Source organism: Convolutriloba macropyga, chromosome 11 (genome assembly GCF_964194025.1).
Source record: "Convolutriloba macropyga chromosome 11, txConMacr16.3, whole genome shotgun sequence".
In the NCBI taxonomy this organism is placed as follows: Eukaryota; Metazoa; Xenacoelomorpha; order Acoela; family Convolutidae; genus Convolutriloba; species Convolutriloba macropyga.
Window position 1 is genome coordinate 46,352,556 of NC_134478.1, and position 18,136 is coordinate 46,370,691.

The 18,136-nt window shown below is 36.3% G+C and overlaps 2 protein-coding genes across 2 annotated transcripts in view; one reads left to right on the top strand and one right to left on the bottom strand.

Annotated features, from left to right (window-relative positions):
* LOC142349975 (dnaJ homolog subfamily C member 8-like) overlaps positions 1-18,136 on the top strand; it is a 440,478-nt gene that overhangs the window by 213,973 nt on the left and 208,369 nt on the right. The window lies entirely within an intron of this gene.
* Positions 309-6,032, bottom strand: LOC142349861 (ATP-dependent RNA helicase DDX55-like). The gene is made up of 4 exons (XM_075401681.1): positions 5,905-6,032; positions 5,293-5,540; positions 2,041-2,817; positions 309-991 (listed from the first exon to the last, which is right to left on the bottom strand). The coding sequence occupies exons 1-4, from the start codon at positions 6,028-6,030 to the stop codon at positions 391-393; spliced, it is 1,752 nt and encodes a 583-aa protein (XP_075257796.1). The 5' UTR covers positions 6,031-6,032; the 3' UTR covers positions 309-390.

Genomic DNA, 18,136 nt, shown 5'->3' on the forward strand with positions numbered 1-18,136 from the left:
TAACCGCCTTCGGGCTTTAAAAATTTATCTGGCTTCCGAAGATGGTAAGGCAGAAAACGATCCAGTAAAAAAAATGCACAAAAAAGAAATAAAGGACCCAAGTAAAAGATACAAACGTCCTTTTTAGGTCAATTGACAGAGTCAACTAAAATATTTCTTTAAATAAATTTTTCTCGTTCTAAACCTTGATATAGCCATAACCAAGCCCAAAATTAGTTTTTCCTTTAGATCTAACAAACTCAAACATTCCAAATGATTCGCTTTGTCAGGTTTTATCTGTTAAACGTAATCGTTAGGGAGCAAAAAAACAGCATTGATAAATTCTTAGACCATAATTTGAAAGAAAATCAATTCAACAGCTTTTAACTGTTTATATCATAATAGCAAAAATCAATCCAAATCACATTGCAAATCTTTCAAAAATTCGTCATCTTCAACTTTTCGTTTCTTTGACTTTTTAAGGTATGAACTGTCTTTCATGAGCTCTTCTATCTCTTCGCTTGTAAATGTCGTTTTACCCTTTTTCAATTGCTGCTTTTTCTTCAGTTTCTTTTTTTCTGTTTTAATTTTTAAAGCATTTTTTGCTTTTGATGATTGACCTTCATTCTTCTTTGGCTCTTGGAGTTTAAGAAGTCGTTCTGTTTCTTTTGCTTCATCAGCAAATTTGATCTGAGATGTGTCAATTTCAGTTCTTTGGAAAGATGAGATATCTCGTTTGCCCAATTCAGGCATTCTAGGTAGTCTTAGGAGACCAAATCCGTTAGCGATTTCACCGAAATTCAGATTTTTCATATTGAATATATAACTACATTCATGTTTCTTGTAAGCTTGAACGTAAGACACAAAAGCTCGGGTTCCAAGTTCTAGTATTGCTCTGTCTTCTTGAGCGTAAATTTTTAGTTGATCCACCGACTTGTTGAATTCCGGTGAAGGCGTGATAACTTTTTCCTTCAGAGGGGCTTTCAGCGCAACTTCGAGGTATCCGACATAGCTAAAACATATACCAAATACGAGGACATTAAACTACTGTTTACCTCCATACCGAGCGATTAGTGTATTGAAACGATTCCAAGCTCAACAATTAACGTGCTCAAAAGCAGCAGTCGAATGGGATCTTTTCAACAATTGCCCCCATTGCAAAAAGGGGACTATTTTTTAAAAGAGTTTCATCACGCAATTCGTGAACCAATCAGAGAGGAGTAGTAACTTTCCGCAAATACCCATAGATCGTTAAGCGCATAGAATAAAAGCATCACTATGGAATTTAGCAGAATTAGACTAAAACAAAACAACTTTCCAATTGGCGGGTCGGTTGTCGCGCTCAGCCGCGATAACCTACCCGTGATTCAGGATTACATTCCACAGCGTATGAGAGGCAGTGTCTTCATTCCAGACAGTTGAAAACAACCAACACTGACAATTGTGCAGAGAATTGCCAACCATGCAGGGCAAAAAAGTGAAGGACAGGTGGCGGGTACCCATCCTGTTGAATTTAAAATTACCCTTCGCACCATGAAGTTCTGCTCCTTCGAGTAGCTTCGTTTAATCACACATTTAGAGCCTGCGGAAGCTCTAAGAGCTACACACACTTAATGACCTCGGTCTCTAGTTTATCTCGTTTCTCTCGACAAAATTTTTCGAGCGAGCGAAAGAACATTAAAAAAACGGTCGAGCGAGCAAAAAATTTTGCACTAAAAATACGGCTATAAATGTTTAACTTCGTTCGAGGGCAACAAAAAATACACTTACTAACGTCGGAGAAATTGCTCTCGAGCGACCGGCGTGGCTAGGCAACTTAATTCACAGGGAACTGTAGCTTAGATAATTTTTATGGTTGCAAAATTTTCCGACCACGGAGGGTTCGATCCCCCTCCCTCCGGCGCAATAGAAATCAAGCGTGAAAAAGTCATCCGAGAAGTGGATCGGAAGAATGTTCTAGAAAACATTCAAACGCAAATTTTGCATTAAAAAACCCACATTTTTACAATAATTGCTTCAAACTTCATTCGAGAGCAATTAAACAATTGGGATAAAACTTACTCTTCCTCGTTAGACATCAAGAAAACCAGAGCACTTCCATGTTTCTCGGCCCTTGCTGTTCGCCCGCACCTGTGAACAAAGTTTGAAGCTGAACTCGGAGGGTCGTATTGCAGCACCCAATCAATGTTCTCAATATCAATCCCACGTGACATCAGATCAGTAGAAAGCAATACTCCTTTTTCCAGTTTACGAAACTTTTCCACAACTTGATTCCGCTTTTTCCTCATTTTCCCGTGAATCATAAGCAAAGTCATTGACGGTAGGAATTTTGAGAGAAACGTCCGAAAATAGTTAACTTGACAAGACGTCGCCATGAATAACAGGATCTTTGAATTTGAGTTCTCGCCGAGGAATGTCAGAAGCAAGTTTAACTTATTTTCTCCGGTGCACTTGACAAAAAAATTATCCAATTTTGCAGGTGTTCTGACCATTGCAGTTTCAGGTTCCTCTGATTTGCCTTCTGAAGATGATTTACTCTGTACTGTAACACGAACTGGATTTCTAAGACCGGCTCTTATTATATCGTCCAGAGATTCCGTCTGAGTTGCAGAAAATAATCCAGTTCTTCTTTGTTTGGGAAGATTTTGAAGTATGATAGTGAGGTCCTCGTGAAATCCCAGATCCAGAAGTTGGTCAGCTTCATCCAAAATCAACATCTGCAGATTTCGGAAGTAGCTTTTGAAACTGAAATCTTTATCATTCAACTGGATCAACTCCGCGAATCTTCCCGGTGTTGATATGACCACATGCGCTGGTTTCTGAACTCGTCCTAGAAAACTAAAATGACTTCATGTTATCGGTGGGCGAAAAATGTTCCTTATTAAAGGTTAAACATGTACGTCAATTGTAGAACCATAACAGCCACTGACTGTGGTATATCTTGTAAATCAGTACTGGTTAGTCTTGCCTGTATTAAAAGCTAGCCCATATCAAAGACCGGCATCAGTAAGTCCAGCAATTTTAAAAAATGGCATCTAATGGAGAGAAAATCAAATGTATGAAATTTATAATTAACAAGCAATTCGCATCAAAAACGCTCAAACTATTCGTGAGATAAGAATTCCTATTCTGATGTTTGAAACCACAAACTCAAAACATCAGAAGTATTGTAAAGAAGTGCAATTTCTTGGGCTAACCTAATAAAGGCAATCTGAGGACAATTCTCTCAAAAAAAAATTAAACATAGCTGGCAGATTGCCAGAAAAAAAGCCGTAATATTCGTAGACCTGCAGTCCCAAAAAATAAAAAACAGACCAAAACCCTTCTTTAACCTTTTTATGTTATAATTGGATTAAGAATCTGTTTAACTTATTGTTACATCTAATAGATGCCCTCAAATACCCATCATTTAGAGTGACATGCACTCATTTGACCTTATCTCTTTGAACTACAGTAAAGAAATACAATTTCAGAGAGAGAAAATGATTTTTGAGAGTAAGGTAAGTCACGTTAGACCAGAAACTTACTGAAAAATGACGTCACACACGCAAGTTTCTGGTTGTAAATTTTGCAAGTCTTGTAAGTCTCTCTGAAAAATGACGTCACACACTGAAAAATGACGTCACACTGGCAATTCAGTTGAAATTGCATGAACGAATGATTTTCTCTATAACAGCATAATAAAATTCGAAATGGCGTCACAGATCTTAAATGATTGTGATGACATTTCCAATTTTATGCTGTTATACGATTCTGATGAAATCAGCGTATGCTGCTCAATGCGGCTTTTAAACATGCGCTTCGAGAGGCCCCATAAACAAGCAAAAATTTTGTCCCACTTTAGAGCTCACGCGTTTAATATTTAGGAAGGATTAGCATTTTTCATCCCCCAAACACACACAGGAACATAAAATGACTCAGCGTCGCAAGAAGTGCTCTCGAAAAACAGGCGGCATGGGGTTGATTAGAAATTTTCATGTCTCGAAAAGGGAGAGTACCCGACACGGGTTCGAACCCTCGACCCTCAGAATAGCAGTCCTCCATCTTACCAACTGCGCTATAACGACTATATACCACCGTTTCTCATAATCGCTTTTATCGTATCAATAAACATATTTCAGATTGAGAGCATTTGAGATCACTCAATATCAAAAAGTTAAGCGTGAAAAAACTTAGTTGAGAACTAAGAGTGTTCTAGAATAGAGCAGATTCTAAAAAGCTAAAACTAGAATCTAAAAAGCAGAAAAACACGTTTACAATAAGAACTTCAAATTTAGTTCGGGAGCATTTAAAAAACACGTAGTACCTAGGACAGTAAATCCTCCCTCTGGGCAAGCATACTTTCAAGCCCTCAAAGCCTCGTGGTAACTGCACCTGACAAACAGTCTTTTGTCCCAGGTTCGGTTCTCACCCATCTACTTTGAGCCTTTTAGGTCATTGACCTCTCTCGATATGTTCGCTTAACCATGCTGCTCGATGCGGCTCTTAAACATGCGCTTCGAGAGGCCCCTTAAACATGCAAAAATTTTGTCCCATTTTAGAGCTCACGCGTTTAATATATACGATAGAACAACGAGCATAGCACTATATGTGGCTTTCGGGAAAGCTATAAGCAAACATAAGAATAATGGAGAAATAACAGTTCCCACGGGTACTCCTGGTCCAATATTGGCTGCTTTTCAAAAAGAACCATCGAACTTTTGGTGCTTGCACTCATTTTGGAATCCACGATGATCAAGATTTTTTATGTCGACAGTGTCGAAACCTCGCTTGAGATCTATTGCTGCTTTAATTGTTCTCAGCGTGGTTTTATATTGAAACATTGGATTATTTTTTTCTTGAGCTGGACTGTGGTTTGTGTAATTTACGTGACCTTTCCTGAAAACAAGCTGTTGACTTGGGAGTGCAGTAATCAAATCATTCCAGGATCATTTTCTCACCAGGCCAGTTTTCCGCAATGCAATTAACTTGAAGATCGTGAAAATGCCACAAAAAGCTGAGGGCATATGTACCCTTTTTATACTAATAGCAGCACAATCAGCTATATTTGGTTCATTGCATCAGAAAAGGATGTCAGATAGCCAGAACGGAACTACGTCCAATGCGTTAATAAACACCACAGGACACTACAAACAACGCATCCTTAGATATAGTCTGGCGTTTCGGGTATGCTGATGATATGGCTTTAATTGCACAAAATTTCTTTCAAACAATTTAAAAATTTTACAAGCACTTCCACTGGCTGTTCTAGACAACTGTTGGTCAAGACACTTAGCCCGTTTTTCCGTTACAAGATTATAAAAAAGTACTTACTTTTTCATGTTTTGCTGGCATGTCTTTTCACCGCCAAGAATGAGACAAGCCCTCAACGCATACTGATTTAGCAATGACTTTGAAACATTGAAAATTTGTGTGGCTAAATCCCTCGTCGGAGCAATTATCAGAGAATGTGGAGTCGTAACTGAGCTTTCGTTTTCCTTCTCATGCAAGATTAGCTTCAAAATTGGCAGTAAAAAAGCCAATGTTTTCCCACTGCCAGTAACTGCTTCCACAACGACATCCTATAAAGCGCGCCTTAAATTTTAAGAAAGTTTTCACTCATACAAGTAAATTTCACGATGACAACTATAACTTACACACTTACATTTTGAATCCATATAAATCGAGTCACCTAGTATCATTTTACCCAAATTAAGAATGCAAAGAATGGAATCTTTTCTGTACCGCCTTCGCGCTTAGTGAGCACAACATTTATGCCCCCCAATTTATTTTACTAAATGACATATTACTACATAGTAATGTGCCATATTACAAGGCAAATTATAATTGGGGCAGAAAATGGGGGTGGGGGACACGAGCAGATCCAGAAATTCTTGCGAATTAACGCTTTCCGTTAATTTAGCAAATAATTTAGCTTTCCGTTACCTTATTTGATATGAACAGTGGGATAGTTGCTTTCTGGACTGGCATAGGCTCTGAGAAACCTAACTTCACAGCGAATTCAGATAGTTTAGCAGGCAACCCTAGAGCTGACCAATCCTCCTTTCCCATAATAATCTGAAAAGGGTACCATTTTTGCAATTGAACAATATGTACTAATCTACATTCACCACTTTTACTCGGCCATATGTAAGTTCACAAAACATTCTGCAGCAAAAAGGGTTAGATTGAGCACCCTGCTAAACCATTTGAATCAGAGCTATGCTCTTTCAAATTTACCTCCATTCTGGTGGTTCCGATGTCCACCCAGCTGTACGTTTACAAACACTTTCAAATAAAAAGAAAATAGTAAATCTGAAAAGGAAGTCTTGCTTGTTCTGTGCTTGGCACAAAATGTTCCCACATTCGCATTCGAAAGCATAATACATCAAATCAATACATCGAAAATGATATTTCAGAAACGTTTGTTTTAGCACAGCCATTGTTTTTATTAAGCTGCTACAAAAAAAACTAATTTTATATAGCTGAATTTTCAATTAAAAACAACAGACTAATGCATTTTAGACTAATTTATGCGTAAGAATCAGTGAAAGATATGCGATTCAAATGATATAGATATCAGCTTTCTTCTTCACATCTTGAGAGATGCTTTCTGTAAGACAACTCTGAATTAGTACAAAAGTTTTGGGCATACCGGCTAAAATTAATAGCAAACCTTCTTGAGGCAACTTATAAAACAGTTTTGTAAAGTAGTTTTGGATTTAGCTCTCCGAGAACAAATATATCAAAACCGAAAATTTCAAATTCTCAAAAACAATATAAATTAGATAAAACCAAGAGCTACGTACAAGAAAGACGAAAGAACGACGATATACTTTACTATGCTTTTCGGCTCCCCTTGGTATTTTTTGTTGCAACTGTTTCATCTTGTGATATGGTCGCGTCGCTAGGGCTCTTAGTTGCATCTGCGTAACATGATCTTTGATTACTTTGAAACCAGTTTTCAAACAGTATATACAACCTTTTTTCTCAATTGTGTAACCCCACTCATGAATTCAACCTCCCCGCTTCACTTATTATTGCCGCTTGTTTATTCAACTGCTGACATTCATTTCATTTCATACTTGACATTTTATTCAATCGTTTTAGCAAAACACGGTTTGTGGTATATTGTATGTTTGGGTTATATTGTGTTATAAAACTTCCAAAGATTTATAGAAAAAATCTGATAAAGCTCAGCAAAAATTCCCGATAATCCAAAAGAATTCAAACTTAAAGGGTTCGTGTTTAGTGACAACACGTGTTAGGAAAACACGTTTTTGATAACGTTCATCACAATTCAATGGAAAATAAGTATTTTGTAATTTAAGGTTGCAGAGGTTTTTGTTCCCCTGAAAACTTAAATATTTCCCTGCTGTTTTTGTTTGAATCTACAGCTATATAAAATTAGTTTTTTTGTAGCAGCTTAAAAAAATGGCTGTGCTAAAAGAAACGTTTCTGAAATATCTCTTTCGATATATTGATTTGATGTATTATGCTTTCGAATGCGAATGTGGGAACATTTTGTGCCAAGCACAGAACGAGCAAGCCTTCCTGTTCAGATTTACTATTTTCTTTTCATTTGAAAACTTTTTGTACACTTACAGCTGGGTGGACATCGGAACCACCAGTATTCACCCAGTTTTGGGGAGGAGTGTTTTTAAATTTTTAGTAGTAAGTAGTTCAAGCTTGGCGGTAATTGAAATGCAGGTGAAATTGAGAGAATTTAGCTCTGATGCAAATGTTTAGTAGGGTGTTCACTCTAACCATTTTCGCTACAGAATATTTTCTGAACTTCCATATGGCAGAGTAAAAACGGTGAATGTAGATTAGTACATATTACGACGAGATATTTTCTATAAGTCAATTGTGAATTAGTAAGAAAGTTTTGGACACCCAGATACCTGTTTAACTAAAAGAAAAGGCTTTTTGAGGCACCTTAAAAAAACAGTTTTGTGCTGTAGTTTTGCTTTTAGCTCTCCGAGAAATAAATCAAAACCGAAAATTTCAAATTCTCAAAAAACAATATAAATTAGATAAAACCAAGAGCTACGTACAAGAAAGACGAAAGGACGACGATATACTTTACTATGCTTTTCGGCTCTCCTTGGTATTTTTTGTTGCAACTGTTTCATCTTGGGATATGGTCGCGTTGCTAGGGCTCTTAGTTGCATCTTCGTAACATGATCTTTGATTACTTTGAAACCAGTTTTCAAAAAGTATATTCAACTTTTTTTCTCAATTGTGTAACCCCACTCATGAATTCAACCTCTCCGCTTCACTTATTATTCCCGCTTGTTTATTCAACTGCTGACATTCATTTCATTTCATACTTGACATTTTATTCAATTTTGGACACTCAGATACCTGTTCAACTAAATGAAAAGGATTTTTGAGGCACGTTAAAAAAGTTTTGTGCTGTAGTTTTGCTTTTAGCTCTCCGAGAACAAATATATCAAAACCGAAAATTTCAAATTCTAAAAACAATATAAATTAGATAAAACCAAGAGCTACGTGCAAGAAAGACGAAAGGACGACGATATACTTTACTATGCTTTTCGGCTCTCCTTGGTATTTTTTGTTGCAACTGTTTCATCTTGGGATATGGTTGCGTCGCTAGGGCTCTTAGTTGCATCTTCGTAACATGATCTTTGATTACTTTGAAACCAGTTTAAAAAGTATATTCAACGTTTCTCAATTGTGTAACCCCACTCATGGATTCAACCTCTCCGCTTCACTTATTATTGCCGCTTGTTTATTCAACTGCTGACATTCATTTCATTTCACACTTGACATTTTATTCAATCGTTTTACCAAAACACGGTTTGTGGTATATTGTATGTTTGGGTTATATTGTGTAATAAAACTTCCAAAGAGTTATAGAAAAAATCTGATAAAGCTAAGCAACAATTCCCGATAATCCAAAAGAATTCAAACTTAAAGGGTTCGTGTTTAGTTAAAACACGTGTTAGGAAAACACGTTTTTGATAACGTTTATCACAATTCAATGGAAAATAAGTATTTTGTAATTTAAGGTTGCAGAGGTTTTTGTTCCCCTGAAAACTTAAATATTTCCCTGCTGCTTTGTTTGAAACTACAGCTATATAAAATTAGTTTTTTGTAGCAGCTTAAAAAAATGGCTGTGCTAAAACAAACGTTTCTGAAATATCATTTTCGATATATTGATTTGATGTATTATGCTTTCGAATGCGAATGTGGGAACATTTTGTGCCAAGCACAGAAAAAGCAAGCCTTCCTGTTCAGATTTACTATTTTCTTTTTATTTGAAAACTTTTTGTAAACGTACAGCTGGGTGGACATCGGAACCACCAGTATTTACCCAGTTTTGGGAAGGAGTGTTTTTAACTTTTTAGCAGTAAGTAGTTCAAGCTTGGCGGTAACTGAAATGCAGGTGAAATTGAGAGAATTTAGCTCTGATGCAAATGGTTTAGTAGGGTGTTCAATCTAACCATTTTCGCTACAGAATAATTCTGAACTTCCATATGCCAGAGTAAAAACGGTGAATGTAGATTAGTACATATTACGACGAGATATTTTCTATAAGTCAATTGTGAATTAGTAAGAAAGTTTTGGACAATCAGATACCTGTTCAACTAAATGAAAACTTTTTGAGGCACCTTAAAAAAACAGTTTTGTGCTGTAGTTTTGCTATTAGCTCTCTGAGAACAAATATATCAGAACCGAAAATTTCAAATTCCCAAAAAACAATATAAATTAGCTAAAACCAAGATCTACGTACAAGAAAGACGAAAGGACGACGATATACTTTACTATAATTTTCGGCACTCCTTGGTATTTTTTGTTGCAACTGTTTCATCTTGGGATATGGTCGCGTCGCTAGGGCTCTTAGTTGCATCTGCGTAACATGATCTTTGATTACTTTGAAACCAGTTTTCAAAAAGTATATTCAACCTTTTTTCTCAATTGTGTAACCCCACTCATGAATTCAACCTCTCCGCTTCACTTATTATTGCCGCTTGTTTATTCAACTGCTGACATTCATTTCATTTCATACCTGACATTTTATTCAATCGTTTTACAAAAACTCGGTTTGTGGTATATTATATGTTTGTGTTATATTGTGTTATAAAACTTCCAATGAGTTATAGAAAAAATCTGATAAAGCTCAGCAAAAATTCCCGATAATCCAAAAGAACTCAAACTTAAAGGGTTCGTGTTTAGTTACAACACCGTGTTAGGAAAACACGTTTTTGATAACGTATATCACAATTCAATGGAAAATAAGTATTTTGTAATTGAAGGTTGCAGAGGTTTTTGTTCCCCTGAAAACTTAAATATTTCCCTGCTGTTTTTGTTTGAAACTTCAGCTATATAAAATTAGTTTTTTTTTGTAGCAGCTTAAAAAAATGGCTGTGCTAAAACAATCGTCTCTGAAATATCATTTTCGATATATTGATTTGATGTATTATGCTTTCGAATGCAAATGTGGGAACATTTTGTGCCAAGCACAGAACAAGCAGGCCTTCCTTTTCAGATTTACTATTTTCTTTTTATTTGAAAACTTTTTGTAAACGTACAGCTGGGTGGACATCGGAACCACCAGTATTCACCCAGTTTTGGGGAGGAGTGTTTTTAACTTTTTAGTAGTAAGTAGTTCAAGCTTGGCGGTAATTGAAATGCAGCTGAAATTGAGAGAATTTAGCTCTGATGCAAATGGTTTAGTAGGGTGTTCAATCTAACCATTTTCGCTACAGAATATTTTCTGAACTTCCATATGGCAGAGTAAAAACGGTGAATGTAGATTAGTACATATTACGACAAGATATTTTCTATAAGTCAATTGTGAATTAGTAAGAAAGTTTTGGACACTCAGATACCTGTTAAACTAAATGAAAAGGCTTTTTGAGGCACCTTAAAAACAGTTTTGTGCTGTAGTTTTTCTTTTAGCACTCCGAGAAATAATATATCAAAACCGAAAATTTCAAATTCTCAAAAAATAATACAAATTTGATAGAACCAAGAGCTACGTACAAGAAAGCTCAAAGGACGACCATATACTTTACTAGAGAAATTTGAGATCTTTCACCTGTTTCGAGCAGAAAGCGGAAACGATGATCAACGGTTAAAAAAAACTTTCAATATATTTGGAAAATCTGTTTCCTGAAAAACGAAGCTAAAAGAATTTAAAATATAGAGAAACGGAAAAAATGAATTCAAATCTGTTTTAAATTGCTTTAATTAAAGCTCAAAAAAGAAGTCAACCACAAGGAAGGAAACAGCAAAAGGGAGAGAAAACATGTCAGACATAAAATAAATTAATTTAAATTTGAAAATGAAAATATCAATTTTGAAAAAACTCGCTTCTAATTGTCCTTCAGGTAATCTCCATGAATATAAATGTAACTGAATGCAAACAAGACAGCGTCTTTTCAATATTATTTGTCATCATTAATGATAATCAGGCAAGCCGCCAAAAAGAATCATGAATAGGAGAACTATGAATTATATGTTAAATTTTTCAAAAACAAACATCAAAAAATTAAGATAATCATAAAAAGTGATTCACGCAGTTGAAGCTAAGCACTAAAGGATAAATTATTATTTTAAATAACAGTCTCGAAGAAATCTGATATTGAAAAGGTGATAACACTATAAGCAGCATTCAAAGCAGGGCAAGTCAACGAAAACTTGCAAAAGTCTGATTACTCTCTATCTCAAGAAATAGCCATTGCTGCCTCATTTTGATTACCGTTCTGCTACCTGATGTGCCCCCTCAAATTTGACTTCCAATTAACCTAAAAATTATCAAAAGTGATGAAGTTCTTCAAAAAGACTGCTCCCAAAAACGTTCTAAATTAATTAAAATTGGAAACCAATATTAGTTGGCTGTGTGCGTAGAGGTGCTCATTTTTTTCTTTTAATGAATGACACCAATATGAGAAAAAAATTACTAATCACATAAAAGGTGATCAAAATTTAAAAGCAGTCAGAAAAGTGTCTGATTTCTTTTTCAAATCTCAGTGAAGTCCAAAAAAGTGCAAAATGAGAAATGAGTCATTGTTGATAAGTGTTCACTCAATTGTGCACGTGATCAAAGTGCATGCTATCGCTAAAACTTCTCTTCGTTTTTCATGTTTGATATGATATCTTTTCAAAAAATTTTAAACAATTAAACTTTAATAGACAGATATAATATGATTTTCTCCCTCCTGTTTATCACAACTTAATTAAAGATTTAAAAACTGAACATTTGGTGAAAACTTATGTTAACAGTTGAGGGACCGGTTAAAAATTCTAGGAAATTTCTAAAAAAATCGGCTGAAACTTTCTCAAAATGCATTTTTATAATTTTTTGCTATATGGATATTGACCAAACGATAAGATATTTTTTAATAAGTCCAAAAATAGCCCCAAAAAAAATTGCTAGTTATCGCAATTGATATAAATTGATATAAATGACCAAAGTTTAGCTAAATATGACAAAATTAGGCTAAATTGCCTGAAATTGTAGTTAGAAATTGATTTAAAAAATTCAAAATAGCAAAGTTCCTAAAATTTTTCTTTGTAGTGAAATTCTACACACAGAGAGCTTCATATTGATACCACATATGCTAGCTTAGGATTCATTCAAAAAAGTCAAAAAATTGCTAGAACAAAGAAAAAAGTGGGGCTAGCATGTGGGAACAAAAAAAATCTAGAATATTTAAAGACAGAGAATGGACAACCTACCTTCTTTGACAACCACTCTTATTGAAGAGTCAACAATATAACCGTCCTACAGTATGGCACTCCTGCGAAGCTCGAAGATGTTTTTGTGATCAACATAGCTGCACAGGGAGCTTCTAAGCTAATTGTTTCACCACCCTCGAAGCTGAAGGGCCAGCTCCACCAGTGCATACGCACATAAGTGGAGAAAAGTAAATTTTCGGCATTGTTTTTGGTAATTCTTTGTACGATTCATTGTACGAAAAAACTTGAATTTATCATCGTAGTAAAAAACCAAAACAATGTTATAAATAAACAGAACATGGAATAGAGTACATACAATAGCAATCAAGAGGTGAAATAATGGTCCAGGTCCATCTCACATCAAAATGCAAGAAAATTTTTAATTTAGACACTTCTCCAATGGGAGGCATTTTTGAGCTGTCAAGAAATAAAAAATTTTGGGAAAATGAGGCAGGAGCGCGAAATTAGGCCAGCTCTGAGGTTCTTTTTCTTCTTATGAGATTTCTAATCTCTCTTCAAAACGTTAAAAAAAGGTTCCCTTCTATTACAGTGGCGATTCAGTTTACCGATTCATTCTATTTACAGGCTTCTCTTTCATCTTCGGGGCAGTGTTTTGTCATTTAGCCCCCTCCAAAAAAATCAAAACCACAAAACAATATACTTAGGGTGGTGGTTATAGGTCAAAATTTTAACGATTCTCAAAATCTTAATAATTGTTCAATTCAATTAGCTTCGATGTCCACTATTGCATTGATGATTTCAGAGCTAAGGTGCCCCCATGCAACGCCGTAAGACGAAGTTCAATCTGAACATCACACCCATCGCTAAAAACAAATTACTGATATTAAAAAAGCAGTGCTTGAGATTTTGTTTGTGAGTGACAGGCGAGTTTCGTGAACCGTGCTAGACAAGTTCTCGGCCAAAGAGAATGGTTCCAATGGGTGCAGCAGTTGAATCGCGATCACCATTGCTATGTTATATGATTTCATGTTTCATTAATTGTCCAGCAAGTTTTATTAAACTTGATGATTGATCATTTGGGTTCAAACGGCCCTTTTGCTTTTTAGCTGAATAGGCCGCCTTCAGCTCAGAGGCATCCATGTTTCTTAGGAAACACTTGTCATCGGAACGTCGCAAACAAAATTTCTGGATAAAACCAAGCCAACCAAATTAGACGAAAGCAAGCCACAAAACTCAAACAACAAGAAAATTTCCAATAAATCGAGAAATTAAAAAAAACATCATCGATACTTTATCCTCCCTGAATCTTTGTTACGAAAATTATTCAGATCGTTTCGCTCTATTTTTTCAATGTAATAGTTCATTGTAATTACTTCCGTAGAATTGCTATACAACTCTATTTCACATATCTATATCTATTGTAACCACCCGTATTTTAATGGCAAGAGCGCTTAATTGATACGTTTACAAAAGAAATCTTTAGACTACTAGCAAAGTCCTTTCCTGATTTCACACCTCCTTATTTAGGCAGTCTCACTGCTCAACACGTGCCCACCACAATTGATACTTGGCGTTATTCCTGCACCCCTTATCAGCATAATCACTGCAATGGACTAATTGCTAGACAAGAACGAGAGAACTTTTGATCCTTTCTAGCAGCTTGACTTCAAACTTAACTCTAGTCACAGCTCCTGCGCAGTCGCGTGGCAAATCAGAGCACAACATGGCAGATCACAGCAGAAGCTTGCTTTTAAGCCGACAGGTTTTTAAAACTAATTTCTGCGAAAATAAGAACAACAGACAATTACAGATCGTCGTGCTCTTGTTTACAAACGCCGAAGAAGGCAAATCAGAGCACAACATGGCAGATCACAGCAGAAGCTTGCTTTTAAGCCGACAGGTTTTTAAAACTAATTTCTGCGAAAATAAGAACAACAGACAATTACAGATCGTCGTGCTCTTGTTTACAAACGCCGAAGAAGGGAGTAATAATTTATTTTTAACAATACCGTGAATTAAATAAAGAAGAAACTGATTTGTCAATTAAAAATCTATTCTAATAAAAAATTTTTCGAACTACACGTTCATGGTGATGTTAAAACTTTTTAGCAAATTGTTATAGAGTAACATGAAATAGTATTTACATTGTCTCTGACCACAATTTTAAAAAAATCTAGGAAATATCTCGCAGATTTTATCGAAAACTCTTTACTTATACACTATTTAGCCGATCTCCAAATTCATGTTTACATCTGCTCGCACTGCATCGAGCTACCTGACCTCACCAGCGCCAATGGACGCACAAAGGAAGTCTTTCGGCTCCAAAAAACAAGAAAGGAAAAAGCTAGAAGCGAATTCACCTTCCGAAACTGCAGACTCGCAAACCGAGAAATATGTCGAATTCAGTAGACCTTACGGACTCAAGAAGAGACTGATAAACCTAATATGGGAGTTTGTCAATAAACGATTTTGCGATAAGAACGTCTGCACTTGGCAAACCTTTTGTGACTGCCAAGTATGCAGAAATAAATGGACTCTATTTTAACAACTGACGATTGGGCGTAAATCGGCCCTGCAGCAAACACGCTAGGAATCCCCAACAACAACAACACAACAACAGCTATCAATTTCTTTAAAACTTTTTAATAAGATATAAGATTGTGAATTAAACGACAGTGTATCAAAATATGACAAATGTAATGGTGTACATTCAAGTACACCCAACTTAAAACATTGTTGCATCAAAATCGGCAAATATCTCTAAATCCCATCATTAATCGAGTTCATATAGTCTGATAAAACGTCTAATTGGATGTTCCGCATAGTCAAACCATCTGCAGTGTAAAATGTGTTCGTTTGACGATATTTGCTCTTGGCAGAGGGCGCAACGGCATACCTTGGTTGACTTCAGTTTTGCAGATCTTGTGATGGAAACCATTACTATAATAAATTGCAATGAACTTCCGCGTGCCTGGCTGTACTCTGCGTAAACCCCATTCGTCATTGCCATAGCGATTGTTCAGTAAACTAAAATTTCGAGTAAATTTGGAGACACCACACCAGTTCTTCCAAAAGCCTCCGTAAATACGATCCAAATGCGAATTGTACAAGTCCACATCGATGTTGTTTGAGTAAATTTTAAGGTCATATATCCAAGCTGGGTAATTAATCGATTCAACTAACCGAGTGGCCTACTCAAAATTAATTTTCTGTAGATCTAGCTTTGTGTTTATTGAGGCGATTGTGGACAGGTTTTCCAGTTGTGGTTTGGCCGTTAGTTATGTGGATAGGACCACTCCAAGGTAACAAAACTTATTCATTATTTCAATTTCCTTTGCTAGGCAATGAAAATTATCATGTTTCGCAAGTCTCCCACCACTTCTAAATTTCATTATCTTTGTTTTGACAATAATGACTGACAGCCCATTTTTTTGCAATATTCGGCTATCAGTGCTGTCTGCAGGGCGTCTTGCCGTGTTGTCCCTATGGTCAAATTGTCTGCATAGAAAATGATGTTGCAGTCGATGTCTTGTAAAAAATAATTCATAAATAAATAGTGAGAATAACAAAAGTGAGTTTGTCTCCTTGTGCGACCCCCATTTTCTGTTCAACGCCATTGGACAAATGAGTACCGTCCAAAACTGACTGGAAGTTGTTTGTCAAAAACCGATCCTTTTGCACAAAGTATTTTACGTGTATTCAGAAACGCATCAATTTCTGTAGTAACAGGGCACGTTCCACTTTGTCGAATCCCTTCTGAAAGTCTATAAAACAGACAATGTACGATTTTTTGTTATGCATATGATTCGTTATGGTTCATTTGAGGTAGTTTACAGCTTGTATCGTCGAGTGCCCTTGCCGGAAGCCGTACTGCGTTGGTGGCAAAATATGCGCACTCTCTACCCACTTCCGGATTCGACTGTAAATTATTCCTGTGTTAACTTTTTTTACACACGGGAGCAGACTGATCCCCCTGTAACTATTAGGTTCTGCTTTGCTCCCTGTGCTTTTAAATAAGGTTTTGACATAAGACTTCTTCCATGTTTGAGGTGAAGTCCCGTTGTTAAAACAAAAGTTAAAAATAGACAAAATGTGTGAGAATATGATACCAAATCCTTGTTTTAATGACTCGTACGTGATCCGGTCCGGTTCCGCCGCTTTGCCGTTTGGTGTGCAATGAAGTTCACTAACAATTTCGGGAAGTTTAATAGCTTCATTCAGTTCTTCTGGGCAGTTCCAGTTGGAAAAAGCGTAACCATGTTTTCTCGCGTTTGAGTTTATGGATATTTTGATTAAATTGGTGTCCGAAGTGTTGTATAATGTATCGCAATGATTATCTCAATCTGCAGTGGTAATTTTGGACGTTGATTGAGGAGTAGATTTCGATTTCAGAATATTTCAGAATTTCTTCCAGTCAGATTCTGCTGTACAAATTATTGAGTCTTCCTTTTCACGTTTCTCTAATGACTTTTTGACTCGACATAAATGTTTGAACTGTTTCCTGAGTGTGATATATGTTTTTAGATCTGCCTTGCGGTTACTGTATGCCAGTTTCAGTTCCCGGTGCTTCTGATATAAAATTTTATCGAACCAGATCGGTGACTTTCGAGCTTTTGATGAAGTTCAAGCTTCTTGGAAGGCTTCTGCAAAACGGTTATAATATCCATCTATGTCTATGTCCGGCATACCAACTTCAAATTGCCTGAAATGCTGCTCCAAAACATTAATGTCGACCCTACGGACGGTATTGCGAATACTTTCAGCACACTTCGAGTTTAGTTCGAACTCAGCAGTGATGACGTGATGTTTTGTGATATGTGTTGGTCTCACCCGAACTGTGGGTGTTGAGATAAGATTAGTTGAGTAGAAAACGAGATCGATTGTGCTGCACCCATTATGTGCTTGGTATGTAGGTTGCTCAGGATCGTTGGTACGTGGTGAATTGTATGATTCCAAGAATTTGCACAGATCTTGACCGCGCTCCCCTCCCTTGTCCGTTCTCCAATTGAAATCTCCGCTAATATAATTGTGTCATTGCTGTTACAGTGTCTGAAAACATCCAGTAGGGTTCCAACTATGTATTCAATCTCGGGTTAGAATATGCTGAATCTGTTTCGGGTTGGAAATATGCTGAAATTATTTTTGTAGAGATAGTCGGTAATAAGATACATAAGATATTTTTCTCCACACAAACTGTTTTACATTTTGACTGGATATTCTTGTTTACAGCTATGGTAACTCCACCAGAGGGCAACCATTTTCCCAATTTTGTTGCAGGACTGTTATAGCAGGTGAAGCCGGCTATGTCAAGTTGTTTTGTTGCGAATGTTTCTGTGAGCAAAATGGAGTTAAATTCTGAGAGATTGAATGAAGTGATGTCGATCGTTATTTGAGCACCTTCTATGTTCCATAGCAGCAACCTTTGCTGTCATTCGGGGTTTTCTCTGCCAACAAACTTAACGATTTTGTTGTTGCGTATATAGTTCTTAAAAATTTGATCAGTTTC